This window comes from Hyla sarda, chromosome 1, assembly GCF_029499605.1.
Source record: "Hyla sarda isolate aHylSar1 chromosome 1, aHylSar1.hap1, whole genome shotgun sequence".
Classification (NCBI taxonomy): Eukaryota; Metazoa; Chordata; class Amphibia; order Anura; family Hylidae; genus Hyla; species Hyla sarda.
Genome location: NC_079189.1, coordinates 83,572,332 through 83,590,824, shown reverse-complemented (window position 1 = coordinate 83,590,824; position 18,493 = coordinate 83,572,332). Strand labels below are relative to the sequence as shown.

Genomic DNA, 18,493 nt, shown 5'->3' with positions numbered 1-18,493 from the left:
ATTGTTTTACTTGCTTATCCCGCTAGATTTATTATCTGTCTACTTATCAATTTGTATATTTGGCTGATTTTTCACAGGGGCACCTACTTGCCCCAATGTGCGTCATGTTAGCACCATTCATGTCACTAGTGTAAAAACAGACCAACTTAAAGTGCAACTATCATGAAATCTGGGTGCAATAACCTGCACACAGCCTCTATACTGTGTGCAGGTGGTGTGTATAGCAATGTTTTTACCTAATATTTGCAGGCTTTCATGACCCCTAAAAAATGCTTTTGATCAAAGCCACTGATGGTCGGATAGACGTGGCGCGAGGTACGCGATGCCCCGCCGCCACGCCCACCCCCTGTATGTCAGCGCTGGGACCGCTGTGTGATTGACACACATGTCCCAGCGCATGCGCCTTTCAGCTCGTCTAATGTGTGCTCCCGCCACCGTCTTCCTCCTCAGTGCGCCTGCACAGTGCTAGGTGCAGAGAGTGGGCTTCCTCTCTGCCCCTAGTATCGGGAACTGTCCTACTTGCGTCCACCAGAAAGAAGATAACGGGCACGAGTATAATAACCAGCCAAAAAAGGTGAGCTGAAGGGCACATGCGCTAGGACCTGTGTGTCAATCACTCAGCAGTCCCAGTGCTGACATATAGGGGGTAGGCGTGGCGGGGCATCGCTTACCTCGTGCCACGTCTATCCGACTGTCAGTGGCTTTGATAAAAAGCATTTTTTGGGGAAATGAAAGCCTGCAAAAATTAGGTTTAAACATTGCTATACACACCACCTGCACACAGTACAGAGGCTGTGTGCAGGTTATTGCACCCAGATTTCATGACAGTTGTGCTTTAATGTTGGTCAGAAAAGTGCAAAAACCATGTGCCAGAATCTGTAGTGAAACCTATAGCAACTGTAACTGGAACAGAAAACACCAAGGCCATGTCCTCTTTTCAGGTTTCTGAGCAGAGTTGTCCAGGTAGGTGCAAAATAGGCCCAAAACTTTCAGAAACTAATGATAAAGCTGTTGGGAAAGGAGTTAACATTTTTTAAACGCTAAAAACATGACAAGAAGCATTTTTTTCTCCGTCACCTACATTGGGGAACACAGGAACTGTGGGTATATGCTGCTTGCCACCAGGAGGAGACACTAGGCAAAAAAGAAGTCGGCCCCTTCCAGCAGGATATACCCGCCCACTGACTCTGAGCTAATCAGTTTTTAGCTTAGTGTAAGTAGGAGGCAGACGCAGGTCTGGAGCTCTCCAGACTAGGGATCGACCGATATTGAAACCGATAACCTGTGAACTTTCAGGCCGATAGCCGATAACTTATACCGATATTCCATATATTTTAATTTGTACGTGTGTTTGTGCGGGTATACCGTGATAAACTGTTTCCGGCCCTGCAGAAGCTGCTGCAGATCAATGATTTAATGCGGGTGTTTTAAATCAATGAACTACAGCGGCTTTTGCGGGGCCAGAGACTGACGCCGCCACCCGCTTCTCTCCCCTTGGGGTCCTGAGTCCAACCACCGCCACTGCCAGAGACCGCCACCGCCCGTGCCATTTTGTCTCCCCCATTCCCGGTTTTATAATTACCTGTTCCCAGGGTCTGCGCTACTTCTGGCTCCGGTGGCATCCTGAGCTGTCGCTGAGGGCCACTGACGGTGATGTCGCGTTGAGGACGTCACTCGTCATTGCGCAGCGCACAGCAACAGCACAGGACGCCGCAGGAGCCAGAAGTAGCACGGACCCGGGAACAGGTAATTATAAAACCGGGGATGGGGAAGGCAATGGGGCAGCGGCGGTGGTTGGACACAGGACAGGCAGGGGGAGAGAAGCGGGTGGCGGTCTCTGGCAGCGGCAGTGGTCGGACTCCGGACCCCAGGACAGGCAGGGGGAGAGAAGCGGGTAGCGACGGCGGTCTCTGGCCCCACAAAAGCCGCTGCAGTTCACTGATTTAAAACGCCCGCATTATCGGCATGGTAATTGCCAATACCGATAACTTAGAAAATTGTGAATATCGGCCGATAATATAGGCCTAACCGATAATCGGTCGATCCCTACTCCAGACCTGGTCTTTTTCTTTTTTTCTAATTAGCTCCAGTTAGATTTTTTTTTCTCCTTTCTTTTTTATTTTCATAGGTTGGGATGACAGGAGCATGACGCTGCCTGGTCTCCCACTGCGAAGTTGGGGCATGGTACATAAGGTAGTATGTTCTGTTAACCCCCTCGCCAACGGTCAGTTTCAGGTGGTCGACCCTGGGTCCAAGACACCCTCTGGCATCTGCTCGCCCTGCCTTTCGTGAACTGGCATGACGCAGCATGGCACCATACTGACTGAAGACACCTTAGGTGAGTATATCAGCCTGAGTGGTAAGTATTACTCACATCATCCCGTGCCCAGTCTGGCCGTTTTTCCTCTAAGCCCGGTTCCTCCAAGCCTTTCTCTGTCTGAAGGGCGCCCCCACGGGGCTCCTCCTCAGGTGGGTGGTCATCTGTCCCTTGGAGATATGGGAGACACAAGTGTCAGATGCCTTGGTAAGGGACGTTGTTCCAATGGTTAGAATTTTGTTCTTTTCCCTGGGATTGTTTTTTCCAGTCCCGACCTCCGAGGTCCCCTGCTCTGGATGGTGCATTTCAGTCCACCCTCCAAAACCTGGTGTCCCAAGACGTGATTGTGCCAGTTTCTCATCAGGAGTGTTTTTCGGGGTTCTACTCCAATCTTTTTGAGGTCCCGAAAAAAAGGAAGGCACGGTTCGTCCTATCCTGGATCTCAAACTACTCAATCGCCACCTGCGTCTGCGACATTTTCGCATGAAAATCAGAATCTCTGAGATTAGTAATCGCTTCCATGGACCCGGCGAGTTTCTGTCCGTCTAATCAGCGTTTTGTATGGTTTGCGGTTCCCAACGGTCACTTTCAGTTCGTGGCTCTACCCTTTGGGCTGGCCACGGCTCCTCGGGTCTTCACCAAGATCCTTGCGGCAGTGATCACCATCCTCTGCTCTCTGGGAGTTTCTGTGCTTCCTTATCTGGACGACCTGATGATCGAGGCTCCCTCCCTGTCTGATAACCTGGAAAGTCTCCACATTACTCTCCAAACCCTGGATCGTTTCAGCTGGATTGTCAACCGGGCCAAATCCAATCTCTCTCCCTCCCAGTCCCTGGTTTTCCTCGGACTCCACTTCCACACCGTGGCAGCCAGGATTCGGCTTCCGGCAGATAAGAGACGCGTGTTGAGCGAGGGGGTTCGTCTTCTCCACCGTGCGACTCCAGTCTCGATCTGAACCTGCATGATGGTTCTGGGCAGGATGGTAGCGTCCATGTAGGCAGTTCCCTTTGCTCAGTTCAGGCATCATCCTCTGCAACTGGCCATCCTGTCCCAATGGGACAAGTCTCCCCTATCTCTTCATCGTCCCATCCAGCTGTCCCTTTGCGTTCGCCACTCCCTGCTTTGGTGGCTTTAGGCCCCTCTTCTCCGGGAGGGTCTTTCCTTCCTCCCCCCCTCCAGTGGCGGGTCTTGACGACCGATGCCAATCACCTGGGCTGGGGAGGAGTGGACCAGGACAGGACGGTCCAGGGCTGATAGTCCCATCACTGTTCTGGAACTGAGAGTGATTTTCCTATGCCTTCGGCATTGGGAGTCTCTCCTTCGGTCCTTTCCTGTTCAAATCCAGACGGACAACGCCACAGCTGTGGCATACATAAATCACCAGGGGGGCACCCGCAGTGCCTTGGCGATGGCGTAAGTAGCCAGGATTCTTGCCTGGGCAGAGCGCCACTTTTCCTCGATTTCGGCAGTCCACATCCCGGGAGTGGACAATTGGGAGGCGGACTTTCTCAGTCGCACCACCGCTGACTCCGGGGAATGGTCTCTCCATCCGGAGGTGTTTGCAAAGATATGCTCACGCTGGGGGACTCCGGACGTGGACCTGTTTGCGTCCCCCGAGAACCGTCAGGTTCCCAACTTTGTAGCCAGATCCCGGGACCCTCTGGCACTTGCCGTGGACGTGCTTGTGATCCCTTGGACCGACTTCTCCCTTCCGTATCTCTTCCCTCCGCTTCCTCTTCTTCCCTGGGAGATCCGGAAGCTCAAGGTGGAAGGCGTCTCCGCGATTCTCATAGCCCCGGATTGGCTGCGGCATGTGGACGTTGTCCACCTCCTTGCGGACGCTCCCATGCGTCTTCCCGATCGGCCCGTTCTTCTCTCTCAGGGCCCCCTTTGCCACCAGAGTTCCCTTCCGCTGCGTTTAACGGCATGGCGGTTGAAACCACGGTGTTAAAGGCCAAGGGGTTTTCGGCCCAAGTGTTTGCACCATGCTTCGCGCCCTGAAGACCTCTTCGGCCAGTATTTATAATCGGACCTGACGGGCTTACTTTCGCTGGTGTGAGGCACGGTTTCTGTCTCGCACAGTTTTTTCTCTCCCTAATCTCCTGTCTTTCCTGCAGGCCAGTTTGGAAAATCATCTGGCACTCAGTTCCTTGAAGGGTAAAGTGTCCGCGCTCTCTATCCTTTTCCAGCGGCCCTTGGCGTCCGACTCTCACGTCTGCACCTTTTTACAAGGGGTGGCCCACGAGACTTCTCCTTACAGGTCCACCACTCCTCCTTGGGACCTAAATTTGGTGCTGTCTGCTTGCAGTACTCTCCCTTTGAACCTCTCCGTGAAGTCACTCTTCGTTTCCTTTTTTGGAAGGCAGCCTTCCTCGTGGTGGTCTCCGTTTCTCATCCTTCACCAGGATAAAGTGGTACTCCGTCTGGTCCCCTCTTTTCTGCCGAAGGTGGTTTTCTCCTTCCACCTAAATGAGGACATCATTCTCCCCTCCTTTTGTCCCAACCCTTCCCATCCTCGGGAACGCTCTCGCCATAAGTTGGACCTAGTTCGGGCCCTCAAGGCCTATTTGTCGGTCACTTCTTCTTTTCGGCACTGTGACTCGCTGTTTGTGATTCCCGGTGGCCGGCATAAGGGGCTTCCTGCTTCTAAGGCGACCATCTCCAGGTGGATCCGGTCGGCCGTTTCGGAGGCGTATTGCTGCACAGGGAATGTCCCGCCCTTTCGAGTTACTGCTCACTCTACCCGTGCCGTAGGAACCTCTTGGGGAGTCCGGGACTGCCCAAGTGGTTTCCAAGTTTTGGTTGGTTGTCTCTCGTTGATGGGCTCAGTTGTATTTTTTGTCTGGGTTGTTCATTGGACAATGTTGTTTTTCTCTTTTGGCTCTCTCTTACTGCATTGGGACTAAACTGATTAGCTCAGAGTCAGTGGGTGGGTATAGCCTGCTGGGAGGAGCCAACTTATTTTTTTGCCTTGTGTCAGCTCCTAGTGGACAAACAGCATATACCCACGGTTCCTGTGTCCCCCAATGAGGCTCTGAGAAATAGATTTTACAGTAAATAGAAAAAATCTACTTTTACATTAGTAAATCTGGGTTACTGTTGTTTGCTTTATTGCACATGGTTCATCATTCTGAGCTTTTTTTTTTATAGTGATTTCTCTTACAGATAGAGGGACACAGGTACTAGGGTAACAGAGTTTCCAATAACCTTTTCCCAACACATGATGTTTGGGGCGCTATAAAAAAAAAATCCTAATCCTTACAAAATCATGTTTCAAAATGGAAGCTAGCATGTCTCATGTACCCCTTAAAAAAGCCTCAAACCAGTATAAATACATAAGTAATATTGGCCATAGGTGGGAAAAACTGGTCATATCTATAGTTCCTATACACGATCATATGTAAGTTTAGCATATTGATGTACTCACAGTTGCTATGCAGTATGGCAGGTTATTCTTGCAGCCTGGACAGAGAAGTTCACATTCAGGGAGTTTAAAGTCACAGAATGGGCATGGTGTGGTCTCTTCTTCCACTTCGGATGTGTCAGGCCGCCTAGTCCATAAACCACAAGAGTGATTTACATATAGAATAGAGACATGTAACTAATACAGGACTGAATACTGCAGCTCTCATGTCTTACCTAACCATGGCTTCAATCTTCCTCTTGTACTTTTCGTCTATTTTGTTGCGATATTCAGGTCTCACGAGCATGGCGGCAAAACTGAACGCTGAGTTCTTCAAGCCAGCTCGATGACACTCAATTACTGTAGAAGTGAGGATGGGGACTATGTCTAGGAGCACAAGAGAAACCACTAAAAACCACTAGTAGAGATAGTAGACTGTATACAAGACTTGATAGTAAGAGAAAAAGCGTTGGCACAGCACTGTGCAGATATGGTTTCGTTGGCACTGATGGACAATGTGATGCCGAGATAGACAGGTGGTGCGGCAATATCGGGGGTGCGCTTACATGGAACTGTAGTGTAACATGTAACTTTAGTAGTGTAAAATAACTTTTATTCCTTCATGGATGTCAGGAACAAGGGGTCAGGTAGGGAAGAAAAGACGAGAGCTCATCCGAGCTCGTGGTGCGATGGTCCCGTTTCGCAGGTTGCCTGCTTGGTCACGCCCAAGCGGGGCTTGACCAAATGGGCAACCTGCGAAACGAGACCGTCGCACCACGAGCTCGGCTGAGCTCTCGTCTTTTCTTCCCTACCTGACCCCTTGTTCCTAACATCCATGAAGGAATAAAAGTTTTCCGGAAAGAAAATCCCGGGTGAGTGCGTTACTATTCTTTCTCTGTTTTTACATGTATACAAGACTTGGCAATAAACCCATAACCAAATAAAATAATATTCAGTAACTATCCTCAAAGGCAATAAAGGAGAAATTACATATTAAAACACTGCAAGATCGAAACTTACGGGATGGGAATTTACTGATATTATTGGCAACACGTATCAGCATACGGGCACCTTTCATGTGGTCTGCACGCTTAACGTGGATCTGTAAAGATAAAAAGAGATGCTCTGGTAACACTAAGCATTCTACAGGACACTTACATCCTGATGATGTAAAGAGAGACTCTAAGGAGAGGTACCTGTCATGTGAAAGAGAGAAAAATGGGAACAAGGCAGCTGTAACACCTAAGCAGTAAGATGGGGCCAACTAATGCCCGGAAACCAGATCAATATATCTATCACTAATCGGTCTGTAAAAATGCCTTAATTTTTTACGTAAATTTGTTTACATCCATACAATGAGCACTTTAGCCATACAACACCACCATCTACTGGTGGTTTTTTAGTACTGTCATTAACCCCTTAAGTACCAGGCCATTTTACACCTTAGGACCCGGCCATTTTTTGCACCTCTGACCACTGTCACTTTAAACATTAATAACTCTGGAATGCTTTTAGTTATCATTCTGATTCCGAGATTGTTTTTTCGTGAAATATTCTACTTTAACATATTGGTAAAATTTTGTGGTAACTTGCATCCTTTCTTGGTGAAAAATCCAAAAATTTGATGAAAAATTTGAAAATTTAGCATTTTTCTAACTTTGAAGCTCTCTGCTTGTAAGGAAAATGGATAGTCCAAATATATATATATATATTATATATATATATATTTTTTTTTTCCCATATACAATATGTCTACTTTATGTTTGCATCATAAAATTGACGTGTTTTTACTTTTGGAAGACATCAGAGGGCTTCAAAGTTAAGCAGCAATTTTCCAATTTTTCAAACTCACTATTTACAGGGACTAGTTCAGGTTTGAAGTGGATTTGAAGAGTCTTCATTAGAGATTTTCCTGCATAAATTAGTTCAGCTTTCCGGTGCTCCGGTGGGCTGGAAAAGGTGGATACAGTCCTAGGAAAGAGTCTCCTAGGACTGTATCCACCTTTTCCAGCCCACGGGAGCACCTGAAAGCTGAACTAATTTATGCAGGAAAAGTCAGCAACCGCCGAGCCGAGAAGTTCGTGACAAATCGAATTTACTGTAAGTTCGCTCATCTCTAGTCTTCATCTTAGAAATACCCCACAAATGACCCCATTATGAAAACTGCAGCCCCCAAAGTATTCAAAATAACATTCAGTCAGCGTTTTAACCCTTTAGGTGTTTCACAGGAATAGCAGCAAAGTGAAGGAGAAAATTCACAATCTTCATTTTTTACACTCGCATGTTCTTGTAGACCCAATTTTTGAATTTTTACAAGGGGTAAAAGGAGAAAATGTATACTTGTTTTTGTTGCCCAATTTCTCTCGAGTAAGCACATACTTCATATGTCTATGTAAATTGTTCGGCGGGCGCAGTAGAGGGCTCAGAAGCGAAGGAGCGACAAGGGGATTTTGGAGAGTACGTTTTTCTGAAATGGTTTTTGTGGGGCATGTTGCATTTAGGAAGCCCCTATGGTGCCAGGACAGCAAAAAAAAAAAAAAAAAAAAAAAACACATTCCATACCATTTTGGAAACTGGACCCCTTGAGGAACGTAACAAGGAATAAAGTGAGCCTTAATACCCCACAGGGGTTTCACGACTTTTGCATATGTAAAAAAAATTTTTTTCACTATAATGTGTGTTTCCCCCCAAATTTCACATTTTTGCAAGGGTTAATAGCAGAAAATACCCCCAAAAAATTGTAACCCCATCTCTTCTGAGTATGGAGGTACCCCCATAAGTTGACCTGAAGCGCACTGCGGGCGAACTACAATGCTCAGAAGAGAAGGAGTCATATTTGGCTTTTTGACAGCAAAATAACCCCCACATGACGTACCATTTTGGAAACTAGACCCCTTGAGGAACGTAACAAGGGGTACAGTGAGCATTTACCCCCCCACTGGTGTCTGTCAGATCTTTGGAACAGTGGGCTGTACAAATTTATTTATTTGCATAGCCCACTGTTCCAAAGATCTGTCAGACACCAGTGGGGTGTAAAAAAATAGGGGTCTGTCTATTACATTACTTAATTCCTTTAGAACACGGGGGTGAATGCCATGCGGACCTGGTGATTTGTCTATTTTGATTTTTTGTAGGCGGCACTGTACTTCTTCCTGGGTTAGACAGGTAACCTGTACTGGGGATTTTACCTTATCATGTATGACGAAGATCCCTGTCCGGAATCGAAACGAGTTTCAAATAAAATCTGTTTATAATAATTGAGGACCGGCACCTTTATTCAGAGGAACCCATTTCCAAATATCCCGATATTCTACTTCCACCGGATAGACTGAAGTCACTCTGGGAAGTTCCTCGTGGCAGCGATCCGGTCGCTTCTCTTCAGACACTACTGTAGGTGTTGTGCCCTGAGCGCAACACCTAAGGGTAAGAACCCATCTTTATCTATTTTCAGTTATACCTGTTAAACGGTCGTCACTAGGGGCGCACCTCTTGTTATTTTTTTTCTTCCTCTATATTAAAAGGTTCAAATGGTGGAGAGCATAACCCCTTAAAAACAACAGACAAATCCCATTGGGGAATAGGTTTGAGAACACTAGGCTTAAGTCTTTCAGCTCCTTTCAGGAACCTTCTGATTAGGGGTTCTTGAGACAAAGATCTGCCTAAGACCCTTGTCAAGGCCATCCTGAAGGAATTGAAGTAATGCAGAAAGAGGAGGATCTCAGGCTACTACCTCTTTCTCTTTCATAGTGCACCACTGAAGATTCAGCTAAGAAATGTAGATCCAAGTCCTCATAAGGGGGAGAGGCATAAGGGGTGATAGGTACTTAGAAAATAACGGCGCCGCGGAGACCGGGCCGAAACCGGAAGTCGTCAGATGATGCACTTCCGGTTTCTCGGTCGGAGCTGCGCAAACATGCGCAGCGAAAATACCGGGAAACAGGAGAGCGGCACAGTAGTAACCAAGGCGAAACCAGAAGTCATCAGACGACGCACATCCGGTTTTGCGGAGCTCCGGAGCTGCACAAACCAGAGCAGCGGATAGAAGCATGCCCCAGTATCAGCGCCAGAAGCCATGCGCAGAGCAGCACAGGGAGCTGCAAGTAATACACAAGTAAGATAAAACCTTAATACTAAAGGAAAAAGTAATAATCCCTGCAGGCTCAAGAAAAAACCAAGAGCCTGCACCGTCCTGCTGTCCAGCACTGGATAGAAAAAAAGCAACATGGCCCTAGGGAGGGGGCGTTATTAGTTTCATTACTTGGGCGGAGTTCCACCGTCCTGCCAGCTTCACAGGGGCAGAAACACCCCACTTGTGCTGCTGGCTAGGACGACAGGGAAACAGTGTATGCAAAGTGTCTGACTACCTTGACTAGGATGTAGCTGTGAAGGATCATAAGGTTTGTAGCCATCTCTGCTGGGATCTTGATCTTCTGTGTTTTTAGCTCCATATACATACTGAAGAGCACGTCGTGTGCATTTCGATAATTACCTTTTCGTTACAAAAGAAAAAAAGATTAAAGAAGAATACTTTCTCCTATCACAAGTACTAGTGTTAAAGTCGTCTTCCAACTATTAAGATCCCTCTCCCCCTTAAACAGGATAGAGAATGAGTCTTTATTGTGGAACAACCCCTTTAACCCATTGAGAACACAGCCCAGTTTAGCCTTAAGGACAAAGCCAGTTTAATTTTTGTATTTTCGTTTTTTCCTCCTTGCGTTCTAAAATCCATAACTTTTTTATTTTTCCATCCACAGACCCATATGAGGGCTTGTTTTTTTCCGTGACCAATTCTACTTTTTAATGACTATAAAATGTATGGCGCAACCAAAAACTATCCTTTTGTGGGGAAACTGAAATGAAAAACACAATTTTGCAACTTTTGGATGGTTTCGTTTTTACACAGTGCCTTTACAGTAAAAATGACATGTTCTATTTATTCTGAGGGTTAATACGATTAAAATGATCTCCATGTTTTCACGTGTTTCTATTATTGTACTACTTTAAAGGGGTACTCCAGTGAAAAAGTTTTTTTTTTAAATCAACTGGTGCCAGAAAGTTAAACAGATTTGTAAATTACTTCTATTAAAAAATCTTAATCCTTCCTGTACTTATTAGCTGCTGAATACTACAGTGGAAATTCTTTTCCGTTTGAAACACAGAGCTCTCTGCTGACATCATGAGCACAGTGCTCTCTGCTGACATCTCTGTCCATTTTATGAACTGTGCAGGGTAAAAGGAAATCCCCATAGCAAACATATGCTGTTCTGGACAGTTCATAAAATGGACAGAGATGTCAGCAGAGAGCACTGTGCTCATGATGTCAGCAGAGAGCTCTGTGTTTCAAACAGAAAAGAATTTCCGGTGCAGTATTCAGCAGCTAATAAGTACAGGAAGGATTAAGATTTTTTAATAGAAGTAATTTACAAATCTGTTTAACTTTCTGGCACCAGTTGATAAAAAAAAAAAAAAAAAAAGTTTTTCACCGAGTACCCATTTAAAATAAATAAATAAAATTAGTATGTTTTAAATCGCCCTATTCTGACCCCTCTAACTCTCAAATTTTTCCTTATATGGGGCTGTATCAGGGCCCATATTTTTGCACCATGATCTGTAGTTTGTATCTGGACCACTTTTGTATACAGGGGACTTTTTGGAATGTGATGTGGCCAAAAAGCAGCATGGGAACCGGATTATTAACATTATATTTTGATAGTTTGGACATTTACGCAAGTGCAGATACCAAATATGTTTATTATAATTTTTTTATGCATTTTTTTTTACACTTATTTTACACTTTTTATGTCCCCATAGGAGACTATTTAAATCAATCATTAGATTGCTAATACTGTTCACTGCCATGCACAGGCATAGCACTGATCAGTATTATCAGTCCGCCGCCATCTTTGCTGTGCTGTGGGTGATCAGATCTGCCATTTATCAGCGTTTAACACTCACTTTTAAAACTTAAATTTAAGGCAAAAGGCCTGCCTGCGTGTTATACGCCAATAAATAGTCTGGTCACTGATTCAAAGCGGCCGCATCAGCGGCTGCTTGTTAAATATTAGCAGCACGGCCGCGGCCACTTTAAATCAGTGACCAGCGGCGGCTCCTCCCCGCTCTGCTTTTAATTTTTCTTACCCCCCCCCCCCCCCTCACTTATCATTCCCCCTTTTCCCTGCTTTTCATAGTTTATTTTTATTTTCCTTACCTGGCTGCGCTTCGGCTGTCTTGTGGGCTGTGGTCAGTGAAGCAGATGAATGACGTCCTCTCCCAGCTTCTCTGCGCGGCATCAGAGACGTCACTTTTCATTTCCTGTGGTCGCCGCACTCCGAACTCTGACTAGCGGCGATTACAGGAAATGAAAAGTTACGTCACTGATGCCGCACAGAGAAGCCGGGAGAGGATGTCACTCATCTGCTTCACTGACCCCAGCCCGCAAGACAGCCAAAGTAAGCCAGGTAAGGAAAATAAAAATAAACTATGAAAAGCAGGTAAAAGGGGGAATGATGAGGGAGGGGAAGAATAGCATAGGAGGATATGATGGGGGATGATGAGACAGGGTGGGGGGATGATGGGACAGGGGGAAATGATGAGACAGGGGGAATGATGGGGGACATGATGAGACAGGGCGGGGGACATGATGAGACAGGGTGGGGGATGATGAGACAGAGGGAAATGATGGTGTGTATGTATGTCTGTATGGCTAGTGGTGGTATATGACAGGGGGATATAATGAGACATGGGGGGATGATGAGACATGGGGGGTGGCAATGAGATGATGTGGCATTTAGTCCAAGTCATTTATTTAACATTTTTTTTTTTTTAACTTTTTTCCTGTTAAAATGGGTGAGCATGTTATATGCCGAAAAATACGGTAAATACATAATACTACCTGCAGACTGCTCCTCCCTGGCTATAATGATGGCTGTGCGGGCTGCTTCTCTGTATTGCTTTAGAGCCATGTACAAGCGGAATAAATACTTTGCATCCTAAAAAAGAAAAGCATGCCATATAAAATATACACCGTGGGGGAGATTTATCAAAACCCGTCCAGAGGAAAAGTTGCTGAGTTGCCCATAGCAACCAATCAGATGGCTTCTTTCATTTTTGAAAAGGCCTCTGAAAAATGAAAAACTTTTCCTCTGGACAAGTTTTGATAAATCTCCCCCATAGTGCTCTCATGTAATCCAATGTTACACTAATATTTAGTCATTTACAATAGTAGATTACACATACCTTAGGCATGCCATCACTTTCACCCATTAGATAGTCTATAAGCTGATTGGTCAGCATCTCATCTTTGGCCTGGCCAACCTGTTCAGGAAGAAATATAATAAGTGAGAAATAAATACATCGTTGTGAATAAAACCAATATCTATATAAAACACAGCAGAAATGTAAACGTGCCACTTCTTACCGTCTCTATTGCCATTTCTATGGCTGCGTTTTCCTCAGTAACTGAGCATTTCAAAAAGTGTTTCAGTGCCTGAGAAAGAAAGAAATATACAGAAAATTGTAACAGGCTTTGTTAATATAGATAGTACAAGTTAAGGGAAAAACAAACCATGGCCGCACAGCCACATGTTACATTGATCTCTTGCTTCTCAGCACAATTACAAACAATAACATCCGCTAGTAAGTATATACAGTGGTCCCTCGACATATGATGGCCCCAACAAATGATGGTTTCAACATATGATGGGTTCTGAGAGCACATCGTATGTTGAATACGGCATCGACTTACGATGCATCTGAAAGTCGGTCCATCCTGGAAAACCGTTGTACTGCTGCAGCTGTCGCCGGGCCGTTTGATCTGCCCCGTTACGCTGAGCTGGCACTCACCTGTCCCCGCTGCTCAGACTGTCAGTGGGCCGCCCCTGCATCCAATCACCGATGCCTGCGGCGCCCTTGTCACTACGCCACTCCTGCGTCCATTCCCCGCTGCCCTGCGCCACCCTCGTCACTACGCCCCTGCGTCCAATAAGCCTGCAGCTTCTGCTGTAGCATCCAATCATAGCTGCCCTGCTCATCCCTCGCACACTAGGGGTCCAAATGTACCTCTAGTGTGCACGCAGTTGCAGGGATATTAGCAAGGCAGTAAGTACAGTACAGTACAGTAATGTGCACAAAACAGTACACACAATCTCACAACATTGCCCCTTACTCAATACAGTACTGTACAGTACTGTATATAGGGGCAGAGGGTGAGGTCAGCACTGTATACAGTACTGGACTGATTAAACAGTTTTTAAGTTGCTCCTTCTGACTAATAAAAGTAAGGACATTGTTTATCTGTACTCTTTTTGTGGTTACTTTTACCTTCATTCTTCATATTTTCTTACTTTAGGTTGAAATTTGGGGGACTCAGGAATCAGTTACCAGTTTTACATAGAGTTATGGACTCAACATACAATGGTTTCAACATACAATATTAATCAGTTCCAGGATGATCACTGTATGTTGCGGGACCACTGTATTTCAATCAAAGTGTACAAGCCTACTCACCACCTAATTCAAGTGGGTCCCTAACTTAAAATAGTATGGCACAGGGAGGTGACCACCACTGCCCCCCGGTTCTGGGCCACGCTAATCCACAGACACAGTGCCACAGCAATATTGTTAATAAAGCAATTGGTTGGTGTCTGCTTGTAGGGCTGCATTATGTAACAATTATGTCCCCAATTTCTCTAGCTTATGTACTTGTGTTTTTTGCCTCTCTATTTCTCCATGATTTATGTGGTTCAGACATCACATTAGGCATACACAACCTGCTGACCTGGACTGGGCACAGAATAGTCTACAATGCCCAGTAGCCAGCCAGCAAGGAACTTGTAATACATGACTACAGAATCAAGACGACGCACTGGAAATTGTATTCTCTAACCATGAAGTAACTTCCATGGTTACAGCATATGGAGCTGTATACATAAAATTATATTTACCACTATTGCAAAGATGTGTCATGTTTTTTATTTTAAAACACTGGAACAAAGAACAAAATGAATAATGTGTAAATAGCCTTTAACTCTAGGACTAAAACTAGATCACTGAAGCGTACCATTCTTATACCTGTAGGTTTTTGTAGGTGAATTTTTCAAAAACAATGCATTGGAGGTATACAGAAAGCCTGGGCACCATGCCCACCTGAACCTGATTCGTGACACATGCTGACAACAAGTATCAATTCTGAAACCTTACTAAATGTGGATTTTAATGATTGGGATACCTATAACACGTATACATAGGATGAACATAAACCATGCTTCATGTGCATCTATCCCCTGGAAACTGAATTCTAAAGGACTGACAGTGTTCTAAAGGTCTCAGGCAACAAATACAAATGTTACTTTCCATGTAGCTGTCCCTGCCCTCTCCTTGTGCGAGACAGATGAGGCTCAGCTTCCAGCACTGAGCCCCGGTGAAATCCTGCGCAGTAACTCAAGTGAGTATGCCCTCATCTACTCAGGTTCCTGGGCCATGCCTCCTAGACACTTCAATGCCTTATAAAACTGCATTTTTTAGCGGATTAAAGCCATGGACAGCTACATGGAAGATAACGTTTGTATCCTTTGCTTGAGTCCTTTATAACACTGTCGATATTTTAGAAATCAATTTCCAGCTGACAGATTCCCTTTAAAGCATCCACCACTGCAGGCAACTATATGATATTGCAGTGTGGTTTTCCTTAAAGGGGTATTCCAGGGAAAAACCTTTTTTTTCATATATCAACTGGGTCCAGAAAGTTAAACAGATTTGTAAATTACTTCTATTAAAAAATCTTAATCCTTTCAGTACTTATGAGCTTCTGAAGTTAAGGTTGTTCTTTTCAGTGCTCTCTGATGACACATGTCTCGGGAAACGCCCAGTTTAGAAGAGGTTTGCTATGGGGATTTGCTCCTAAACTGGGCGGTTCCCGAGACACGTGTCATCAGAGAGTTCATAGACAAAAAAGAACAACCTTAACTTCAGAAGCTCATAAGTACTAAAAGGATTAAGATTTTGTAATAGAAGTAATTTACAAATCTTTTTAACTTTCTGGAGCCAGTTGATATATAAAAAAAAGTTTTTTCCTGGATAACCCCCCTTTAAAGGGGTACTCCGGTGGAAAAATTTTCTTTTTAAATGAACTGGTGCCCGAAAGTTAAATGTGTAAATTACTTCTATTTAAAAATCTTAATCCTTTCAGTACTTTCAGTAGCTGCCGTATAATACAGAGGAAATTCTTTTCTTTTTGAATTTCTTTTTTGTCTTGTCCATAGTGCTCTCTGCTGACACTTCTGTCCGTGTCAGGAACTGTCCAGAGAAGCATAGGTTTGCTATGGGGATTTTCTCCTGCTCTGGACAGTTCCTGATACGGGCGTCAGGTATAAGCAGAGACAAAAATTCAAAAAGAAAAGAATTTCCTCTGTAGCATACAGCTGCTAAGTACTGGAACGGTAAAGATTTTTTTAATAGAAGAAATTAAAAAATCTGTTTAACTTTCTGGCACCAGTTCATTTAAAAAAATTTTTAAAAAAGTTTTCCACCGGAGTACCCCTTTAAATGGTGACTGGATCTGGACATATTGGGGTATGTGATGAACATGTAATATATATTTACTGCTTTTACCTACCCTTGCATGTTGACCGCAAAGCAAGAAAAACTTTCCAGCTTGAAAATACTTCTTCTCTCCCTCAAAGTAAAGTGCGATACTCTGATAATCTTCATTACTGGTGTTCTCAGCTCCTGCAGTATGCAGACAGTTAATCACATTTGTTTTTCTTACATACAATACCACAGTGTTTCCCAACCAGGGTGCCTCCAGATGTTGCAAAACTACAACTCCCAGCATGCCTGGACAGCCAAAGGCTGTCCAGGCATGCTGGGAGTTGTAGTTTTGCAACACCTGGAGGCACCCTGGTTGGGAAACACTGCAATAACAAGACATCAGCCAGATCATGTATATAATCTTACCAAGTGTCACATTGGGTTTGTTAAAAGGGACCTTACAAAACTAACAAAGAGAGAACCCCAAGTATGACTACCTTGTCTAAGAATACAATACTCTGTATATAAGCAAACACGTAAATACACATTAGACTTTAGAGACAGTGACCTACAGAATGTAAACTATTACATTTACAGTAAAGCTAACCTCCGCGTTAGCATGCAGTGACCGACAACACCAATGTTTTAAAACCCCATACCTATAACATCAGCGTAGATTTCCATCTGGTTGTGCTGCTGGGCTAGCTGGAATGCTTCATTGTTGCACTTGGACAATACCAAAAACTTGATTGCTGAACCGTAGTCTCCGAGACGGAGGAAAAACCTAAACAAAGAGGAAAAAAACAACAACAAAAAAAGATTAAAAACAGTGTTTACCTCCAAGTAAAGCTTTACCGATAATACACTGCTCAAAAAAATAAAGGGAACTCTAAGATAACACATCCTAGATCTGAATGAATGAACTAATTGTATAAAATACTTTCATCTTTACATAGTTGAATGTGCTGACAACAAAATCACACAAAAATTATCAATGGAAATCAAATTTATCAACCCATGGAGGTCTGGATATGGAGTCACACTCAAAATCAAAGTGGAAAGCCACACTACAGGCTGATCCAACTTTGATGTAATGTCCTTAAAACAAGTCAAAATGAGTCTCAGTAGTGTGTGTGGCCTCCACGTGTCCAAATGACCTCCCTACAATGCCTGGGCATGCTCCTAATGAGGTGGCGGATGGTCTCCTGAGGGATGTCCTCCCAGACCTGAACTAAAGCATCCGCCAACTCCTGGACAGTCTGTGGTGCAACATGGCATTGGTGGATGAAGCGAGACATGATGTCCCAGATGTGCTCAATCGGATTCAGGTCTGGGGAACGGGCGGGTCAGTCCATAGCATCAATGCCTTCCTCTTGCAGGAACTGCTGACACACTCCAGCCACATGAGGTCTAGCATTGTCTTGCATTAGGAGGAACCCAGGGCCAACCGCACCAGCATATGGTCTCACAAGGGGTCTGAGGATCTCATCTCGGTACCTAATGGCAGTCAGGCTACCTCTGGCAAGAACATGGAGGGCTGTGCGGACCCCAAAAGAAATGCCACCCCACACCATTAATGACCCACCACCAAACTGTTCATGCTTGAGTATGTTGCAGGCAGCAGAACGTTCTCTACGGCATCTCCAGACTCTGTCACGTCTGTCCCATGTGCTCAGTGTGAACCTGCTTTCATCTGTGAAGAGCACAGGGCGCCAGTGGCGAATTTCCCAATCTTGGTGTTCTCTGGCAAATGCCAAACATCCTGCACGGTGTTGAGTCTGTTTCTGATCGCTTGAGTGGACATATGCACATTTGTGGCCTGCTGGGGGACATTTTGCAGGGCTCTGGCAGTGCTCCTCCTTGCACAAAGGCAGAGGTAGCGGTCCTGCTGCTGGGTCCGGCCTCCTCCACGTCTCCTGATGTACTGACCTGTCTCCTGGTAGCGCCTCCATGCTCTGGACACTATGCTGACATACACAGCAAACCTTCTTGCCCCAGCTTGCATTGATGTGCCATCCTGGATGAGCTGCACTACCTGAGCCACTTGTGTGGGTTGTAGACTCCGTCTCATGCTACCACTAGAGTGAAAGCACTGCCAGCATTCAAAAGTGACCAAAACATCAGCCAAGAAGGATAGGAACTGAGAAGTGGTCTTTGGTCACCACTTGCAGAACCACTCCTTTATTGGGGATATCTTGCTAATTGCCTATAATTTCCACCTGTTGTCTTTTCCATTTGCACAACAG

The 18,493-nt window shown here is 45.1% G+C and overlaps 1 protein-coding gene across 4 annotated transcripts in view; it reads right to left on the bottom strand.

Annotated features, from left to right (window-relative positions):
* Positions 1-18,493, bottom strand: part of WDR19 (WD repeat domain 19) — a 107,198-nt gene that overhangs the window by 10,377 nt on the left and 78,328 nt on the right. For all 4 annotated transcript variants that reach the window (XR_008888709.1, XR_008888707.1, XM_056556865.1 and 1 more), the window contains exons 26-34: positions 16,907-17,031; positions 16,333-16,445; positions 13,138-13,206; positions 12,957-13,034; positions 12,613-12,709; positions 10,085-10,209; positions 6,741-6,822; positions 5,957-6,107; positions 5,745-5,868 (exon numbers count right to left, since the gene is read on the bottom strand). Coding sequence is in view for 2 of the 4 variants with exons in the window: in XM_056556865.1 (XP_056412840.1) it covers positions 5,745-5,868; positions 5,957-6,107; positions 6,741-6,822; positions 10,085-10,209; positions 12,613-12,709; positions 12,957-13,034; positions 13,138-13,206; positions 16,333-16,445; positions 16,907-17,031 (964 nt within the window). In the remaining 2 variants the exon portion in view is untranslated. The remainder of the gene's footprint in view (positions 1-5,744; positions 5,869-5,956; positions 6,108-6,740; positions 6,823-10,084; positions 10,210-12,612; positions 12,710-12,956; positions 13,035-13,137; positions 13,207-16,332; positions 16,446-16,906; positions 17,032-18,493) is intronic.